This window comes from Lithobates pipiens, unplaced genomic scaffold, assembly GCF_037356315.1.
Source record: "Lithobates pipiens isolate NorthernLeopardFrog02 unplaced genomic scaffold, aLitPip1_a1.2 Scaffold_16, whole genome shotgun sequence".
NCBI lineage: Eukaryota > Metazoa > Chordata > Amphibia > Anura > Ranidae > Lithobates > Lithobates pipiens.
Window position 1 is genome coordinate 84994710 of NW_027507748.1, and position 19475 is coordinate 85014184.

Here is a 19475-nt window from a genome sequence, read left to right on the forward strand (position 1 = left end):
CAGTCCATCTGAGTACCCGAGTACCTATCTCCAGCCCATCAGAGTACCCGAGTACCTATTTGCAGCCCATGTCTCATAGAATATACGTTGGGGTGTTTACTTTCCAAAATGGGGTCATTTTGTGGGTAATTTCACTGTCCTGGTGGTCCAGGACCTTCAAAAGTGTGATGGGTAGGAATGAAATAAGATGTGTCATTTATGCTCCTAGAAGGCCTGAACGTACTACTTCAATGTTCGGCCTCTCTATGTGGCCAGGCTGTGTAAAAGTCCTACACATGTGGTATCGCCATACTCGGGAGGAGTAGCAGAATGTATTTTGGGGTGTAATTTTTGCTATATACATGTTATGTGTTAGAAATATCTTATAAATTGACAATTTTGTGTAAAAAAAAATGCGTTTTAATTTTTTCCCACATATTCCAAAAACTTCTGGAAAAAAATGAACCGTTCAAAAGACTCATTATGCCTCACAGATTATACGTTGGGGTGTTTGCTTTCCAAAATGGGGTAATTTTATGGGAAATTCCATTGTGCTGGTACTCCAGGGCCTTCAAAAGTGTAATAGGTGGTTGAGAAATGAGATGCGTCATTTTTGCTCGTAGAACGTCTGAAGGTACTACATCGATGTTGGTGCTCTGTATGTGGCCAGGCTGTGTAAAAGTCTCACACATGTGGTATCGCCGTACTCGGGAAGAGTAGCAGAATGTATTTTGGGGGGTAATTTGTTGTATACATATGCTGTGTGTGAGAAATAACCTGATAATATGACAATTTAGTAAAAAAAAATAAAAAAAAATAAAAAATCTTCATTTTGCAAAGAATTGTGGGAAAAAATGACAACTTAAAAAAACTCACCATGCTACTTACTTAATACCTTGGGATGTCTACTTTGTAAAAAGGGGTCATTTGGGGGGTATTTGTACTTTCCTGACTAGTTAGAGTCTCAAGAAATGAGATACACCTGATGTACTGAAGGCCTGATCAGAAGTGATGAATTTTTAGTGATTGGGCACCATAGATTGTAGACTCTATAACTTTCGCAAAGACCAAATAATATATATATAATAAGTATAAATTTTGGCCAAAATTTATGAAGAAAAATTACTAATTAGCAAAAATTTATGACAGAAACGAAGAAAAAGGCATTTTTTTCACAAAATTTACTTTTTATTTTATTTATAGCACAAAAAATAAAAAACCCACTAGTGATTAAATACCACTAAAAGAAAGCTCTATTTGTGTGGAAAAAAGGACGCAAGTTTCATATGGATACTGTGTTGGATGACTGAGTAATTGTCATTCAAAGTGTGAGAGCGCTGAAAGCTGAAAATTGGTCTGGTCAGGAAGGGGGTGTAACTGCACTGTACTGAGGTGGTTAATAGAACTAACAGGACATTTATTCTAGTTGAGGAATCCACCATTTGGGACATGAAGTTTCCAGTAAAACTTTCATGAAGTGAGGGGCCTTTAGTGTGTGAACTGTTCCCTCTGACCACCAGTCAATATCGGGATAAGTGAAGTCCCCCATTATGATTGCATTACCATGTTTCCCTGCCATTTCTAACTGAGATAGTAAATATAAACTGCTAAATATAAACTGCTAAATACCTTTTCTCATCAGCAGTTTATAGCAGTCTTGTGACTTATATTAGTGTCTGGGTAAAGCTTGTAGGAGAAGAAACCCAGACAGTGTGCAGAGAATATGATAGTTCTAATGAATACCATGCCACCCTAATTTTCCATATAATGATATCCAGATTCTGTATTTTTCAACTTCTAAACCCCTTTCATACTGGAGGCATTTTTCAGGTGCTTTAGCGCTAAAAACAGTGCCTGTAATGTGCATGAAAAAGGCCTCATCTGCAGTCCAAGTGTGAGTGCTTCCACACTGGGGCGTTGCGCTGGCAGGACGTAAAAAAGTCCTGAAAGCAGCATCTTTGGGGCGCTTTAGGATTGGTGTATAAAGCTCTCCTAAAGCACCTCTGCCCATTGAAATCAATGGGCAGCGCCACCGAAGCACTTGCAAAGTGCCTCAGCAGTGCCGACTTTAACCCTTTATTTGGCCGCTATTGTGGGTTAAAAGCACCCCGCTAACAGCAGAAAAGCGCCTCTAAAACGACAGTTCTAAAACACGGCCACGCTGTCAGTGTGAAAGGGCTCTAAAAACCTTTTTATTTTACTCTTGCTTTGGTTTTGCAATATCCTTTCAGTAGGAATAAATGCCTAGCTGAAGTATATTACATTTTTTGTTCTTGTATTTAGATATGCTTTAAGATTAGATGATAAAAAGTTACTAACAAAGAGAAAATAACTTCCTTATTTGAGACCAGCGCTATTTGAATCATTATTTGATGCTTCTCCTCATAGAAAGTTTGTTTGATCCCTGCCCTTAAATGTACCTGTACTGGTACTTGTGGTTCTTTAGTAATGCTCCTCGTGAGAAATCAGACCATTTATTTAACAGCACACTCAAGATTATTTATGATACCTGCATCTACTATCACAATTAAAAAAATAATTGGGCGGCATGAAGAATGGTCAACCCATAGCTTTTGCAAGAAAGTTTTGTATTAGCTCTTGGATATTAGAGTTTAAAAGCATCTTGGATTTGGAAGAGAAGATCATCATGCACGCTTACCAAGTTGAGTCATTTAGTGTGGACATTCTTTGGTTGTTTTATTTTTTTGACCTTACAAGAATATAACTTAAAATTCTGAAGGTATTTAAATCTTTTAGTGGGTCAGCAATGAACCCGGTATGATATTCTTATCAGAAACTTAAAATTAATTTATTAATCCCAGTGCTTTAAAAATTTACAGTACTCCATGATTATTTTGAAGATATCAAAGTATTTTTACGCGCATGGTACTTTCTAAAGCTTTCCAAAGACTCCACTCAAAATCTCATTGCTTACCTTTAAAGAAGGTGTTCCCATGGAGAACAAACAATTCATTTGTACATGTTTATTATATAAAAATCTAAAGTGGTATAAAACCCAAAACCACAAATGTAATATATTGCAGCTTACTAATCATTAGATGTAGATGCTATTTTTATTTTTTAGGCTTTTTTCCTTCTGTTTTCATCTGGTAATCTGGCTTTGGGGTGGGGCCCTTCCCCAATGCACCCCCCATGTTGAGGGAACGCTGCCTGGTATGGCTCAGGAGGGGGAGGGCTCGCTTGTCCCCACCCCCTTTCCTGGCCGGGCGGGTAGCGTGCTCGGATAAGGGTCTGGTACCGATAAGGGCCTGTTATGCTCTCGGAGGGGGAACCCATGCCAATTTTTTTTTTTATAAATTTGGCGTGGAGTTCCCTTTTCAGAGCTGATAATTCTGTGAGAGTTGCCTCCGTATAGACGGAGATCCGACTTGGAGGCGACTTCCATTGAAATCAATGGGTACCAGTCACCTACAAGTCTGATACAAGTAGTACAGGAACCTTTTCTGAAGTCGGAGCGACTTCAGTAGTGTGCATTAAGACGGCTCTCACTCACTTACATTGATTTTTACATGTAGCGCGACTAGGGGGGCGACCTGAAGTCGGATCTGAGTCGCCCCTGTGTGAACCGGCTCTTAGGCTTTGACGATAAAACCTGGAAGCTGATAGGTTTCTATTCAGAGCTGCACCCTATTAGCTACTGGTCACATGTTAAACAAAAACAGCCTTTGGAATACAGAGTAAAAATAAATAAATAATATCAATATATGTTACATTTTTAAATTGTCATACACATATATATTTAAAATCAACTCTTTATTATTTTTTGGCAATAACATTGTCTGGGACAGATTTCTGCCACTGCCAGTCACAGGCTGTGTCACACCCTTCCAGCCCATGTCTTAGAATAAGAGGGAGGTGAAACCTCGGGCACAGCAGTCCATTCATTTGAATGGGCTCCTATGCCAAGTGAACACCAGAAAAAAGGTGCATGCACCTTTTTTAAAACATGCCCGCAGTGAAACCGCATGGTCTTTTTGACCATGGAGCTTTTCTGCAGTTCCTGCTCCCTTGATTGTGCTGCAGGCTGAGATACGTTGGGGGGCCATTCAGAATTAACTGCAGTCCTGCGCGACACAAGAGCAGTGCAATTTGGCTTCGGGTGGTTGCGGGTATGGCAATCGATGCAAATGCACAGAGCGGCTAGTGTGAACCTAGCGTTGATATCCCACAACCATTGTGTTTAGCTAGCTAGTGGGCATGGAGGAGGAGGTAGGGAGTGGGCTGTCATTTACCACTGTGTACATGCCCACATGTGTGACTCTATAGTCACATGGGCTACTCAGATGTGATAGGCAGGAAATGCTCAGCATAGAAACACACTGAAAACTGAGCATGTGCAAAGTAGCCAACACTGCGCTGCAAAATCCATAGATTAATTGGAGACTTGGACAGGAAAGGGAGATAGGGAACAGCAGGAGCAACCAGTTTTTTGCAGAATACAGAAAATGAATCATATAGTAACTGAGTGAGTATGAACAGCATTTAATACAGCCTTTATTGATAGTTTTGTATGATGTGAATTTACTGACACTTTAAATGGTTTGTCTCAGCCCTGTAATGGCTACATCTTCAGGACAGCTTGTTCTGATGAAAGACAACAGGCATGCCGGTAGGGTCACCAGGTGAAGTGGAGCAAGCACATATACAATAATAATTGGTAAGCTGGAACGAAATACATGTTTGCTTTTAGGTTTATTACTGCTTTAAATCCTAATTTATTCTATAATTAAATGCAGACACCCTGCACTTGTTTACCAAGGTGCCTCCATTGTATTATGAAACTTAGGGCACATGTTACACTTGCCAACTTTGCAAAAGTTTCTTACAAGGATCTGGGAGCTCTTGGGTACCCTTGACTTTCATTAAATATAGCTAGTAGGACGAGCTGGTACTAGTAGTGGTGGCTATCACCATATTAGATTAATGCATTTACTATGGTTTAGGTTACTTTACCTCCAAATTGTTTACTTGAGCTAGGTACTACATTTTTTAAAAGCCTGGAATATTCAGGGTAGCCAACCCTGTGTTCTTTTATCACTTTAAATCACATTGGTACCTGTGGCAGTGTCATACTTTTTTTTAATACATTCTGGCAGCATTATCTATACTGTAAGTCCAGTCTTTATATTGGACCCAGCATTTCCACTCCCAATCCTTTAGTTGCCCAAAAATCCTGAATTTGAAAGCAGTCTCTATACATAAGCTGGTTTCCAATGAAGAAGTCTCAAACAAGTAACTAAAGTGTTGTGAAATGATTACCCTCATGTATGTATATGTGCTGTGTTGAAAGTGTACTGTACATCATGGCCAAATTTTGAAATCTCCTAACTTTAAAATCAAACCATACAACAGTTTAATGTCTCCTTTCTCAACCTTCTCAACAGAGAGGAACCCTTTAAATAACTTTCCAGGGAACCCCTGCCAAAAATGACCATATCTAAAACTCATGATACGTTAGTGTGATGGTCAGTCGGAAGAATGCTCCTTACACTTTTGGTCATTGAGAAGAATTACCCCTTACAGCTAGCTAAAAAGACCAATGGTGTCACTGGGGACTTATTAGAAATGCGGAAATTGCTCATTGCTCAAGGGACCCCTAACCAGGGCCATCTTAATGCATGGGCATCCCTGGGCACAGGTGTCCAGGTGCATGGGGGCCCCATGATAATATTGCACTACATCACATTTGCCAACTGTCCTGGATTTGCTGGGAAGTTCATGGTTTTTACTAAGCTGTACGAGATGGCCATGTCTCAAAAGCATCCTAAAACCTGTGTCTTCCTAAATCCAGGACTGCACCCTTTGTGTTGTTTAGTCTTTAATTTATGTTTTTCTTATTGTTGATTGTAAATTGTGGCAGGCTGAGAGGGTCCCCAGCACATTATTTTGCCCAGGGGCCCATGATGCTATTAAGGCTGCCCATCTCCTAACAACCAGTGGACGAACCCTAGGGTTCCATGGAACCCTGGTTTAATTTGTACACAAACATAGTACTATGACATAAGTGCAGAACATACTGTGTGAATCAACACCCCTCCATCATAAAAGGAAACTAACATCATGTCAGTGTTTTAAAAGTTCAATATCCTATGACGTTTTAATGGAAGACACAGTGCTTATGCATAATTCATGCATACGGCTATACATTAAAATCCACAAGCAGCATAAAGGTAATCATAATGCAAAAAAAAAAGTCTACTAATATAATCCATCGACTTTTATAATTGACCATGTTCAGCTTTGATTAGTACTAGTCACTGGACATAAATTTTCCAAACATTAAACATTCACAACCTCTCATTAAACGGTCGGCACGTGCCCTGAGCACTGCCAAATTCCGTACTCCATTCACAAACACTTTTACATGACTCCCTCAATCCAATGGCATAGAGGCCCCCTTTAACCCCTTCACTGCCTGCTCACCTGCAAGCAGTTAAACTCCCACAACTCCAATATTCACGACGTTCCCTGTGAGAGGAAAAAAAAGCCTGAGATATGTAGCGGAAGCCTTTCGAGAACATTACGACTGCGGATGACTCTTATCTGGTCGCTTTTCATGCAATATAAAGCAGAACAAGCTTGTACTTTCCTTCTGAAGAATAAATAATTGAAGAGGAGGCATCAATAATTACTGCATGGGAGATACATAAAATCTATTTTTATATCACCAAATAATCCGAAGAACTAATACAATGGAGCAGAGTTGGAGACCTGAACATTTGCATGTTATAATACAACAAGCATCCACCGCCACCTATTAGGAAATGCAATGGAAACCCTGAATGTTGTTTATATCTTTAGACCTGAGCATTTACAACCTGGTCTGCATTGATTTCATTCAGGATTTGTAGAAAACCTGCACTTTCCACCCAAGTGCCAGTGACACCAGCTTTTACTGAAGCCCTATTACTCTTAAAAGAGCAATTTAGTTGCTTGCACGGCTATTAGGATCAGGATCAGCCAAGCTTTGAGCTGTCAGGACAACCGCCTCTCTCGTCGGTTTTGGACCAAGCCTGGCAATATTTTCTCTCTATCCTCCTTGCTGGACACAGTCATTATAGTTTTTATATTTGTCAATCAATCTCTCGGTGGAAACAATAGCAGGATATTCTTCTGAACATAAGCAAAGTGGAGAGACACAGAGGGAGAGAGAGCGTGTGAGAGAGAGAGGGGGATATGTGCATTTGCCTGTGTGAACTAGCAGCACAGTGCTCTCAGCATCCTTGCTCTGTATGTTGATGAAGCAGGAGGATTGAAGAAATGTGCTTTTTCCTCAGGGCTACATCTCTGAGATATTGCTTCTACATCCAGCTATGGCAAAGCCACTGTGTGCTCTGATTCTTCAGTGATTAATGACTTCTTGCTGAGAAAGAACAGAGGGGGGAACATAAAGGTATACCGTGGAGTCAAAGGAGATGTTAGCAATGGTGTGAAATGATCATCCGGACATGTTATCTTCATTGAGAAGCAGGAATATCACCCCTGAACTTATTCTCCTCTTCACCTTGCTCTTCCATGGTGGATCTCTAAGCAAGGTTAGCAGAACCAAAGGCAAAAACTGGAAAGGAGGTAAGTCACCAAAACTTTCCTACTTCCCGTCCTGGTACCTGGATGTTCCTACGTTCTACTGATGGCCATTTCCAGGCATCCCTGGAGTTCTGGAACTTTTTTAAGTGGTTGGCCCGGTGTGTTGACATTTTTTTTGGCTTAACTCTCAACGAGACGGCTCTTCGTAGTTCACAAGTGGAAGCGACGTGTAAGCCTCGCTGTTTGTGTCCTACGCCTGCCGTTTTTAATGGCATTAAGGAGATTTGAGGCCCGCCGCGCAGATTGATTCGCAGCGCGTTGCTTTTCAGCTGCCCTTTAAATGTTAACAAATAAAAAGTTGGCCGTAAATTAGAACTTTTTTTTTTTTTTCGAAATTCTGTGTACTGTCATTTAGGGAGAGCTGTGAAATGTGAACGCCGACAGCAAGATTAATATTCTGCCGCTGATGTGATTATAGAGGTAAATTAAATTGACCTTATTAAAAGAATTGCTTATAGAGAAGGGGATGGCAAATGCTTTGTAATATTAGGATCACAGTCAGCTGAAGTTTGGCTTAAATGAGCAGTAGCTGAAGGATGACATTAGATGGCTAGCGAATGGCAGATCACAAAGTTTTGTTTGTCCAGCTTAACCCATTGTGGTACCATTGCCATTTTTTACAAACATGATGGATTTGATTGTGATGATATTTACAGGTTTTGGAGATTTGTACCTGGAAAACTTTTGTCCCTCAAAATCCTCAATTTGCATTATTTAATTTTTTATCTGTCCCTGTTATTTAATTGGTATGCTTACATATTACTGTCTATTATTAGAATGTTTAACCTTTAAAGTGAAATTAAGCTCATTGCAGTTTACCAATCCTTAGATATGTTGACTGCATAGGTGTGCACAGGGGGTATGCCAGGTGTGCCTGGGCACACCCTAATCACTTTGTGTGTTTCCAATTCCCCCTTTCTTTCCCACCTGGTGATCTGGCCAGTAACACACTTCTTGTATTAGAGTGCCCCCACTCTGGATGAAGGATCACAGTGGGAACCTTTGGACAGCAGCATTGGCAGTATTGGGGGGGAGGGGGGGATTGTTGGATGCAGTAGCAGATTTAGATACACTAAACAATTTGAAGCCAAACTCCAGCTCACAATTTATAAGCTGTTACAGCAGTTTTATTTCCTATTGGGATAAAGGTTTTGCATAAACAAACACAAGCTGATCATTGTAAGTGCCCCTTGTCAATGTTAAATGGTTTGTCTCAAAGCTATACCTGCTACAACTGCAAGATAGCTTGTTCTGTTGAAAAACAACAGACTTACCGGCCAGAGCATCAGGTGAAAATAAAGGAAAGAAAGTCTAAAAAAGAAAACAAATGCAGACTTTACATCGAAGGATTGGTAAGCTGCAATATAATAGATGTTTGCTTTTGGATTTAATACCCTTTAAAAGATGTAATAATCAATAGAATTGATTTACTAAGGCTGGAGAATGCAAAATCGGGTGCAGCTCTTCATAGACACCAATCAGCTCCCAGCACAACTGAAAAAGCTGAAGTTAGAAGCTGATTGGCTACCATGCACAGCTGCAACATATGTTGCACTCTCCAGTTTTAGTAAATCAACTCCTATGCCTATGATCAATAAAGGACACTTGGGCAACAGGCAGTTGGATAATAAAGATCTGCTTCTACCAGTCAGCCAGTGATTGGGTTGATGCTAAAAGGTAATGGGGATAGATTTACTAAAACAGGTGCACACAGAATCTGGTGCAGCTGTGCATGGTGGCCAATCAGCTTCTATTTTAGCTTGTTTAGCTTTGGCAATAAAACCTGGAAGCTGATTGGTTTCTATGCAGAGTTGCACCATATTTTGCACTTTCCAGTTTTAGTAAATAACGCCCAATGTGTTCTTGCTCTGGCCATTTTGAATAATTAGCAGCAGCAGTGTCAAAGAATTGAAAAAATGTAAAGATCCAGACTCACAAGGTTGATTTACCAAAACTGGAGAATGTTAAATCTGGTGAAGCTCTGCACGGTAGCCAATCAGCTTCTAACTTTAGCTTGTTCATATAAGCATTGACAAAAAATAGAAGCTGATTGGTTTCTATGCAGAGCTGCACCACATTTTGCACTTCCATGGAGTCAAATGTGCTGATTTTCCACTGTTGATTGCTTGGCAATGGAAGAGATTTCTATATAGATTCAGTCTGCTACACAAAAGTTTGAACTAGCATCCCAAGTGACAGGTTCACTTTAAGAGGCAAATGAAAAATTCAGAAAGGAGCATTTTCTAATTGAGTTTTGTAAATACGCCTAGATAGAATGAATGCCCTGCTGTTCTGTGAGACACCAGTGCTTGCTCAGGTCCACTTTTTTTTATTAGCAAAGGATCCCTTAAAACGATTTTCTGCTGTTGGCAGCTATACAATCATTGGCATCCACTGAGGTTAAAGGGTATATGGATTTATTCCTGGTGCCCAAGTGGCAACCTTTATTGTACAATAGAATCACTGACGGTGTGTTTTCTTTATTATATTCCTGCAGATAATCAAAGTCATTTGGTAGTAATGTCCTTTTGTCAGCGAGAGGCATTTTAATCACAGCTGTTATCGTCGTGTGTGCTGTTTTCTTCTTCCCACTGCTCTGTGTTGTGATATGAGGTTAACGAGAAGCATCGACATAAAAAAAAAAAAAAAAGAAGTTTAAATAATTTATAGTAACATCCCAGCGGCAGCAGCAGCCACTCAGCTCATCCTTGCTGGGTTTCCTTTGTTGCATTAGGGCTCTGCAAATCTTTTTACCTACAGTACTTGCGTGGAAAACTTCCAAGAGCCACTTAGCCTGTGCTGCCAGGGCAAAGGGATAATAATTGCAATAAAATGTCAGACCTGAGAGTGGCTTGATAGGCTGGAAAGTTCCAATTTTACAACAGTACATAAACAAATGCACACATTGTCTGTGAAGCTGTACAGGGTTTATGTGTGCTTTATATTTTGGTTTAAACGCCTGCTAAGCTGCTAAGCTGCGATTCTTCAGATGGTATTGTTTGATGTGATGGGTTACTTGTTTGGTGTAGAGCGGGAAGGAATCCTGAGCAGACAAATATAAAAAAGGAGCACCTGTTGCTCATACATGATGGAGTCATCCATACTGCAGGCAAACCGAAGCTTCATAGTAACTGTACAAACTCACAATTATTAAAAGTGCTTCTATGATCAAAATGAAATATACAATATGTTTCCAAAAAAAGTATTGACACGCCTGTCTTTACACGCAGTTTAATGAAATCCCAGTCTTAGTCTGTAGGGTTCAATATTGAGTTGGCCCACCCTTTGCAGCTATAACAGCTTTAACTCATCTGGGAAGGCTGTCCACAAGGTTTATTAGTTTGCCTATGTTGATGTTTGACCATTCTTCCGGAAGCGCATTTGTGAGGTCAGGCACTGAAGTGGACAAGAAGGTCTGGCTCGCAGTCTCCGCTAAAATTCATCCTAAAGGTGTTCTATCGGGTTGAGGTCAGGGCTCTGTACAGGCCAGTCAAGTGCCTCAACTCTAAACTTGCTCATCCATGTCTTTGTGGACCTTGTTTGTGCACTGGTGTGAAGTCATGTTGGAACTGGAAGGGGCCATCCTCAAACTATTCCCACAAAGTTGGGAGCATAAAAATGTCCAAAATGTCTTGGTAAGCTGATGTCTTAAGAGTTCCCTTCACTGGAACTACGGGGCCAAGCCCAACCCTTGAAAAACAACCCCACACCATAATCCCCCCTCCACCAATTCATTTGGACCGGTGCATAAAGCAAGGTCCATAAAGACATGGATAAGTGAGTTTGAGGTGTTGGAACTTGACTGGCCTGCCCTCAACCTGACAAAACACCTCTGGGGTGAATTAGAGCCGAGACTAAGAGCCAAGCCTTATCGTCTACATCAGTGCCTGACCTCACAAATGCGCTTCTGGAAGAATGGTCAAACATTCTCAAAGACACACTCCTAAACCATATGGACAGCTTTCCCAGAACAGTTGAAGCTGTTATAGCTGCAAAGGGTGGACCAACTCAATATTGAATCCTACGGACTAAGACTGGGATGCCAATAAAGTTCATGTGCGTGTAAAGGCAGGTGTAACAATACTAGTTTTGGTGATATAGTGTATATTCATTTCCACACATCAATTGTTTCTAGCCTACTCCTATTATCGATCTTGAAATACTGTATGCACATGTACATTGTGAAGATCCTCACACATTTCTTTTTTGAACGCTATTTATTTACTATGCGATTTTTATTTTAGTCCTCCCTTCATTTACCGTACTGTACACTCTTATACTGTGTCTTCTACTTTGGGCACTTGCGGCCAGCAGTTAAGATGGCACTGCCACTGTATGTATTTCTGATATGCGTGATGTTACATCTTTCCATCCTATCCCTAAACGCCTATGAGGAAAGGCATAGGATGGGGCCTATGATGGTGACATCACCACGCCTGTTGGATCCGATTGGTTTGTTGGATTTGTGCTCAGAGTGGAGCCCGTAGGAATGCCATTTGCGTTGTGTGGATGTTCGCTGAGTGCAATTGTTACCTTGTTATTACAGTTTTTTATTACCTTACTACACTATGAGAGAGCTATTATACAGGTGCTGAGAGGAGGTGAGCAAGGTACCATGTGATATGTAGTCCTTAGAAATTGAAAGTAAACAGCAGAGGAAAAGCTGCAAAGCATGCAGATAATCCAGACATTTGTTAAAAGAGATGGCCAGCAGACATGCAGAGCTTGAAAGAAGTACTTTCAAGTAAACTTATATGGGATTGTTAAAGTAAGGTTTGTATTGTATTACAATCCTGATGTGATAAAATGAAAGTGTATGCTGTGATCATTGAACTTATCTAAGCCTATGATAAAAAGTTACATTGTGGGGCGTGGTCTGGACATGGCCGGATAGAGACGTGTGTTTGCTGAACTCCTGACCGTCTTCTATCCATCCCAGCCTTTTCAGTTTGACCCAACATAATATGCACTCCTCTAACAGGAAATCAGCCAAGAGGAACACCAAATCCACTAAGCCCACTAAACCAAAATCTAGAAGCCATGGCAACGGACATCTTTAAAGGCATAGTGGGGGTGAACCTGCTGGAATGGGTGGAGTTGTACCGGATCCACAGGGCTCTGGACCCTAGATCGAATGATCCCACCAGACCCCGGGATGTGATTTGTAGGCTTCATCATTACACCCACAAGGAGAACATTGTCCAGAAGGCCTGGGAAGTAGTAGACCTGGAATTTAATGGAACACCTATTAAAATCCTTTCAGACCTCCAAAGAGCTACGTTGTAGTAACGAGCTATGCTCCGACTGCTCCTAGATCTGGCCAGGTAGCTTTTCAGGTACCGATGGGGTTCCCCCTTTCATTCACATTCTGGAAGGATCAATGGTCATTTACCCTCAGAGCACCGGAACCCCTCCCAGCCCTATTCACTTTCCTTGGGACTAATCCAATTGAAGCCCCGAACTGGCTAACCTTCCTCTCAAGACCTGGTTTAGATGGGAGTTAAGATTAGTCAGTTAGGATAAGATAAGGGCTCAGGACAGTTCTTTTTAAAACCTGTATTTAACACTTAAAGCTCCAGAGAAAAAACTACTATAGATTAATTGAGTTCCCAAAACCATTGAGGCAGAATGTCTGTATAGCAGGTCCACAGTGTTCACTATTTAACATCTTGCACACCATTTATTTATCTCTATATATACCACTTCTAGGATTCAAAGGGTCAAACTAAATTTTTGCTATGAGGCCCCATGATTTGTAGTTACCGTATATACTCGAGTATAGGCCGACCCGAATATAAGCCGAGGCCCCCAATTTACCCCCAAAAAAACTGGCAAACTTATTGACTCGTGTATAAGCCGAGGGTGAGACATGCCTGTCCATCCCTGTGTGTGTGTCCGTCCATCCCTGTGTGTCCGTCCATCCCTGTGTGTCCGTCCATCCCTGTGTGTCCGTCCATCCATCCCTGTGTGTGTGTGTGTCCATCCATCCATCCATCCCTGTGTGTGTGTGTGTCCATCCATCCATCCATCCCTGTGTGTGTGTGTGTCCATCCATCCATCCATCCCTGTGTGTGTGTGTCTCCATCCATCCATCCCTGTGTGTGTGTGTCTCCATCCATCCATCCATCCCTGTGTGTGTGTGTATCCATCCATCCCTGTGTGTGTGTGTCTCCATCCATCCATCCCTGTGTGTGTGTGTCCATGTGTGTGTGTGTGTGTGTGTGTGTGTGTGTGTGTGTGTGTGTGTGTGTCCAGCCTACCTGTGTCCCGAGCCTTTGTCCCGAGCCTCCGTCCCGTGCCTTGCCTCCTTGCCTCCGTCCCGTGCCTTGCCTCCGTCCCGTGTCGTGCCTTGCCTCCGTCCCGTCCCGTGTCGTGCCTTGCCTCCGTCCCGTCCCGTGCCGTGCCGTGCCGTGCCTTGCCTCCGTCCCGTGCCCTCTTCGTCGGCGCCTCGGCGGCCATTGTAAAATTTAAAAGCCGCGCCTCCGCCTTCGCCTGTGATAGGCGGAACACTGAATTTCCCAGCAGCCTGTGTTCCGCCTATCACGGACATCGTCTCATCCTCGTCCGTAGTACGAGGATGAGACGATGTCCGTGATAGGCGGAACACAGGCTGCTGGGAAATTCAGTGTTCCGCCTATCACAGGCGAAGGCGGAGCCGGAGGCGCGGCTTTTGAATTATAGAATGGCCGCTGTCTGTCTGCTCGACACGCTGATCGAGCAGGCAGACAGCGATGACTCGAGTATAAGCCGAGGGGGGCACTTTCAGCCTCAAAAAAGAGGCTGAAAATCTCGGCTTATACTCGAGTATATACGGTATACCTCAAAATTATATATATTAGTTTGGATGCCCCTGGTCAAATCAAATGTTTTGTTTATTTTATACATAAGTTATAATAACTTTTTCAGGTAAGAAAGATATTTAAGGCATATTTAAATATTTACTAATTATTTTTCTTATAGACTTGTGCACAATGCAACATTTAGTTTAGTTTCAGTTCATTGTCATTCATCATTCGTCATTGTCATTCGTAAAATACATAACTTCGTTCTGCTATATACGTTATGTTATGTTAATACGTTTTCAGAAAATTCATTTTTTTCTGTAGAGTGTCAATATTCGTTATACTAAATCTTGAATCATGTCGAATTCATTCGTTTTTTCCCTAGAATTTCATTTGTATTTGTATGTATATAGATTCGTGATAATGATTTGTAGTTTGGAAAAGTTGTTTGTTTATTGAATCTTTTAACACACATAATGACAATATCTCTTCTCCTCGGCTCAAATACAATACAACACCCTTCTCACTCAGTTCTCAGGAATGCACTTTGACAGCAATCCAACCTCCAGCACAAAATTAATCAGCTGCTTGGACTGTAAGATTTACGATGACCTTTTGTTTCATTAGATCTTTAATGAATTATCGAATCATGTTGAATTAATTCGTTATAGCCGCTATAATTTCCTTAGTTTTAGTTGAAATTCGTTATTTTATTATTCGGATTCATCTGAATGTCCGAAAGATGCAAAATTCGGCTGAATTTCGATTAGTTATGAAATAGATTGCGCAATCCTAATATATATAAATTTCAACACGTGGAAAAAGCATAGTTTGTCTCATACATTATCTAGTACTGCCTTCTGCAGAAATCACAAATTAATAATTTTATGTAGACAGCTGTCCATGTATGAATGTTTGTCTACATTTCCTTCCAGTAATTAATTGATAATACTTGTATTTAGTAAATAAGTACCCATTGTACATGTAATTTTTTTTTTCCAGTAGTATTCAGTTTAATTTAGAAAAAGACCAACTGAACATGTAACTTTGCTATAGCTGGTCAAACGTTTGCACATTTCAGTATGTGCCACTTGTAAGTTACTTTCACAACTATCAGACATCTTCTGAAGCAGAAGAAGGAGCATAGTGTCACGGATCACGGATAATATATACAGAGCAGTATTCCACAGCGATCAACGGGATCTGTTTAGACAGGTTAGTAATAAGAATATGTGTTTCTGCACTTTGCCCATTCCTAATGCACCTTCTATTTCCTTTTATAAACACTATGTAAAGTGTAACTTTGCTCTCTCAATCAACATTATGCTGCTAGTATTAGTAAATAGATAGGAAAGTATATCATATTTACTTTTTTTTTTACTTTTTTTTTTTTATTTCTTTAGTTACTTCCTGGTTTCTGGTCTAGGCAAATTATATCATACATCCCAGGAGTCTTCAGGAGGGGAGGAAGGGTTTTCTCAGCTTTTTAAAGTATAAGACTTTTCTGTGCAGACTCTTGCACTATATTAGTGCAAATATTATTCATGACAACAGTTTATCAAAGGTAGTTTTCTGTTCCAGGGTGACTATGTACAAAGCCAGTTCCTTAAAGCAGATGTCCGCCCACCCCACAAAAAATTAAAAGTCAGCAGCTACAAATATTGCAGCTGCTGCCTTTTAATATATGGACACTTACCTGTGCATGGTGCCCGTGATGTCGGCACTGCAGCCGATCTTTGGATCGGCTGTGGGTGCAGCAACTGCCATTGCCGGTAAGGGAACCCGGCAGTGCAGTCTTTTCGGCTTCACGCCTAATTCCCTACTGCACATGTTCAAAGCGCACTGTGCATTCCTATTGGTCCAGCAGCAGAGAAAAGAGGAGGAGCCAGACTTCCGAGGTACTTCGCCGTGGCAAGGTCTGACGGACGTGGGGAAGGGGACCTGTCAAAAACAGGTCCCTGTCCGCCACCCCCTGTAAGGTGCCAAATGTGGCACCTGAGGGGGGGAAAATAAGCGGAAGTTCCCCTTTTGAGTAGAACTCCGCTTTAAACGCAGTTTGAGGAACATGGTTTGACAATTTTGGTAAACTTGCACAGAGCTCTGATCTTAACCTCATTAAACACCTTTGGGAAGAAACAGATTTCCAATGGCAAGCCAGGTGTTCTCTCCTGATATTAGAGGCTTAACATGGAAAATTTTGTGTTAAAATGGTACCCTTTAATGACTAACTCAAAGTGGAAGATTGTAATTAAAAATGTTTCCTCCTCCCCAGCTATCCTGTTAACCCTGTATAAAAAGTTCTTTAAATACTTACCAATTTTTAACCTCTTGGCACTGAGTGCTCCCGGTACAGTTATCAACGACTAACAAAATGTTTCCAATCGCCGCTTGCCGTTCATGTGACCACCATGACAACCAATCATGGCGGTCACATGACTATAAGTCCCACCCCACCTCCCGCCATTATAAACTCCTTAAAGATCCATCAGGCACTCGTTTCAAGGGGTTATTTTGGCCCAGACATGTAGTCCTTCAGCTCCAACTTCCCTTTGCAAGGGATTGATCAACAACGGCTGTGAATCATGGGAGCTGTGACATCACACATAGTCTCCCATGGTGCAGCAATTGTCAATGCTCCCCATACTTTCCCTTGTAGCAGCAGCTAACTGACACAGGGGAGTGGGAGCTGCAGGATCATGTGACTGGATCAGACCAGGATTAAAAATAGGTAAGGTCACAGTTCTTTTTTTACAGGGTAGGCAGGATAGGTAGAAGAAGAGGGAGAGGAACATTTTTTTAAAATAAATACTTAAAGTTAGGCTTTTCTCCCACTTTAAGTTATTAAAGCTGCAAGATTTTGGGATGACGTACATTTCTTCTTCAAGATTTATACCACTGCTCTTTTGGCTCAGTGGGCACAAATTTTCACAGGCGTTCTCTGAAATCTTGTGGAAAGTCTTTCCATTAGCGTGAAGGCAGTTATAGCAGTAAGGAGGGGGAGACTCCATATTAAATATCACTATGTTTCCAGCACGACTATTATATTCAATAAAATCAGCCTTTATTGACATTTGTTTAGCATGTCAGACATAAGTGCAGAACCTTTGTCTGACATGCTGAACAAATAGCAATAAAGTATAATTTGATTTAAGTAAACTAGGTGAGTTCATTTTCACCATTCACCAGTTGCGTCAGCAGCACCCTGTACACAATGGTGAATTCCTGTCCGGTGTGCAATTGTGATGCCTATGGAGTAAGATGTTGGCTAAGCAATGGTCAGAGCCCACAAACATTTGGCCAAATAGCCTGTTTCCCTTACATAATACAACTTGCAATCTATATTTAGTGCAAGGATATGCAAAATGCAGTAACTAAAAGCTATCAGATTTTTGTCTCCAGTAGCTTAAGGTAAATCCTAATTGGTTGTGAAGGATACTGCTTCTTGTTCTATAACTTATTTAATAGCTCTAGCTGTCATTTATAACATGGCTTGTTTTATGACTGCCTGCAATTTTCATATTACAGTGATCCAGTCCTCTAAAATGCTGTTTAATGACTATTAAGAAGACAACACTGACTGGCAGTCCTGGCATTAACTTTGAACTAAATTACTTCAATATTACACTTATCATCCTAATGCAAGACAGTGAATACTGATTTAATGATCAATAGGCCACTTTATTGAAGATTGCTAGCACATTTTCACTTGCCCATAAATGCAGCAGTTTGGCTCATCCTTCATGAGTATGTACTGGTAAATATTTTCTATTAATGGCACCAACATTTCTTGATGTAGAGCTTTGTATATATAGAAGAGTCTTCAAAGCATGTGAAGGGGGGTTGGGTGAGTAAAACAACCAATCAGAATTTATTTTTAGCAGATGAGAATTTGGAAGCAAAAATGAATTGTTTATATGGGCAATATTTACAATCCAAACCTGGTGGCAGTGGTAGCAACAATGAATAATGGGGGATCATCATACTATGCACTGTTCTTTGTACTTATTGGTTGGTGGTTGATTGACTGTGTACAGAACTGTGCAATTAAGACAGTTCAAAGCTCAGGGAGGGTTGAGGCAGTTTGTCTAAATTTAAGATCTGAATTCATATTTTAATCTTTCATAAGAGGTGTGCATGCAACTAGACATTTTGGGGGGAAATGTTTATTATTTAAAGAGATGGATGTGTCCAAAACTCTGAATCACATTAGTAAGTAACACATTTCAAACAAATCCCAAATATATTATAACAAAACAACACATGAATTTGTATTCACTCAACTCATTCTGACCTTTTGTTAATGTTTGAAGCAGCCAAAATAACGTATCAACCTAACAAATGATCCAAATCGATTTGGATCAAATTTGTTTTTATGTTGCATTAATATTTTTCATTATTATAACAAAATGCACTGCATATGGCATGGTAACATATCGTAATACATAAAGTAAGGTATAAAAATTAAATAAGATGACGATTCCTACCTATTGTGTTTGGGTTAAATGTAGGTGGATCCATCAAAATCTCTGAATCATAACATAACGAATGAATCCAAAACTAATTTTATTAAATTTGTTATGCTATTAACCAGAAATTCTGATGGATCCACCTCCATCCAAACCAAACAGAGTAGATAAGTAATCTCCCAAAATAACTAAATATCATGATAAAAAAAACAATATTCTGAAATAACTTCCGAAATATGAATCAGTTCAGAACAACTAATACATTAAATCAATTTGAATATATGGGATGAATCAGAATATACAAAACAAATTCTGAAAATGAATCATTCTAACATAAGGAATAGGATGAAGCAAAATAATTAACTTAAAAAATTAATCCCAAAAGAAATAAAACACATTTTTCTGTTGTGCACATCTCTACATAAAACTATGGGGGTCATTTATTATGACGCTAATCATGGTAATTGATGCTAAAATGGTATTCACTATAGCGCTGGTGCAAAACTACTCTCAAAAACAAATTTACTATAGCTCCTGAAAACAAATAGCGCCTAAACCCTTAGCCCTTGTACACACGGTCGGACATTCCGACAACAAAATCTGTCAGATTTTGTCAGACGGATTTTGTCCGAAACTTTTG

General features: G+C 40.5%; 1 protein-coding gene across 1 annotated transcript in view; it reads left to right on the top strand.

Moving 5' to 3' along the window:
- The first annotated feature begins 6732 nt into the window (after positions 1 to 6732).
- ROBO2 (roundabout guidance receptor 2) overlaps positions 6733 to 19475 on the top strand; it is a 1315320-nt gene continuing 1302577 nt past the window's right edge. The window contains exon 1 of the mRNA XM_077480077.1: positions 6733 to 7569. Coding sequence (XP_077336203.1) covers positions 7449 to 7569 — 121 coding nt within the window. The 5' untranslated portion in view covers positions 6733 to 7448. The remainder of the gene's footprint in view (positions 7570 to 19475) is intronic.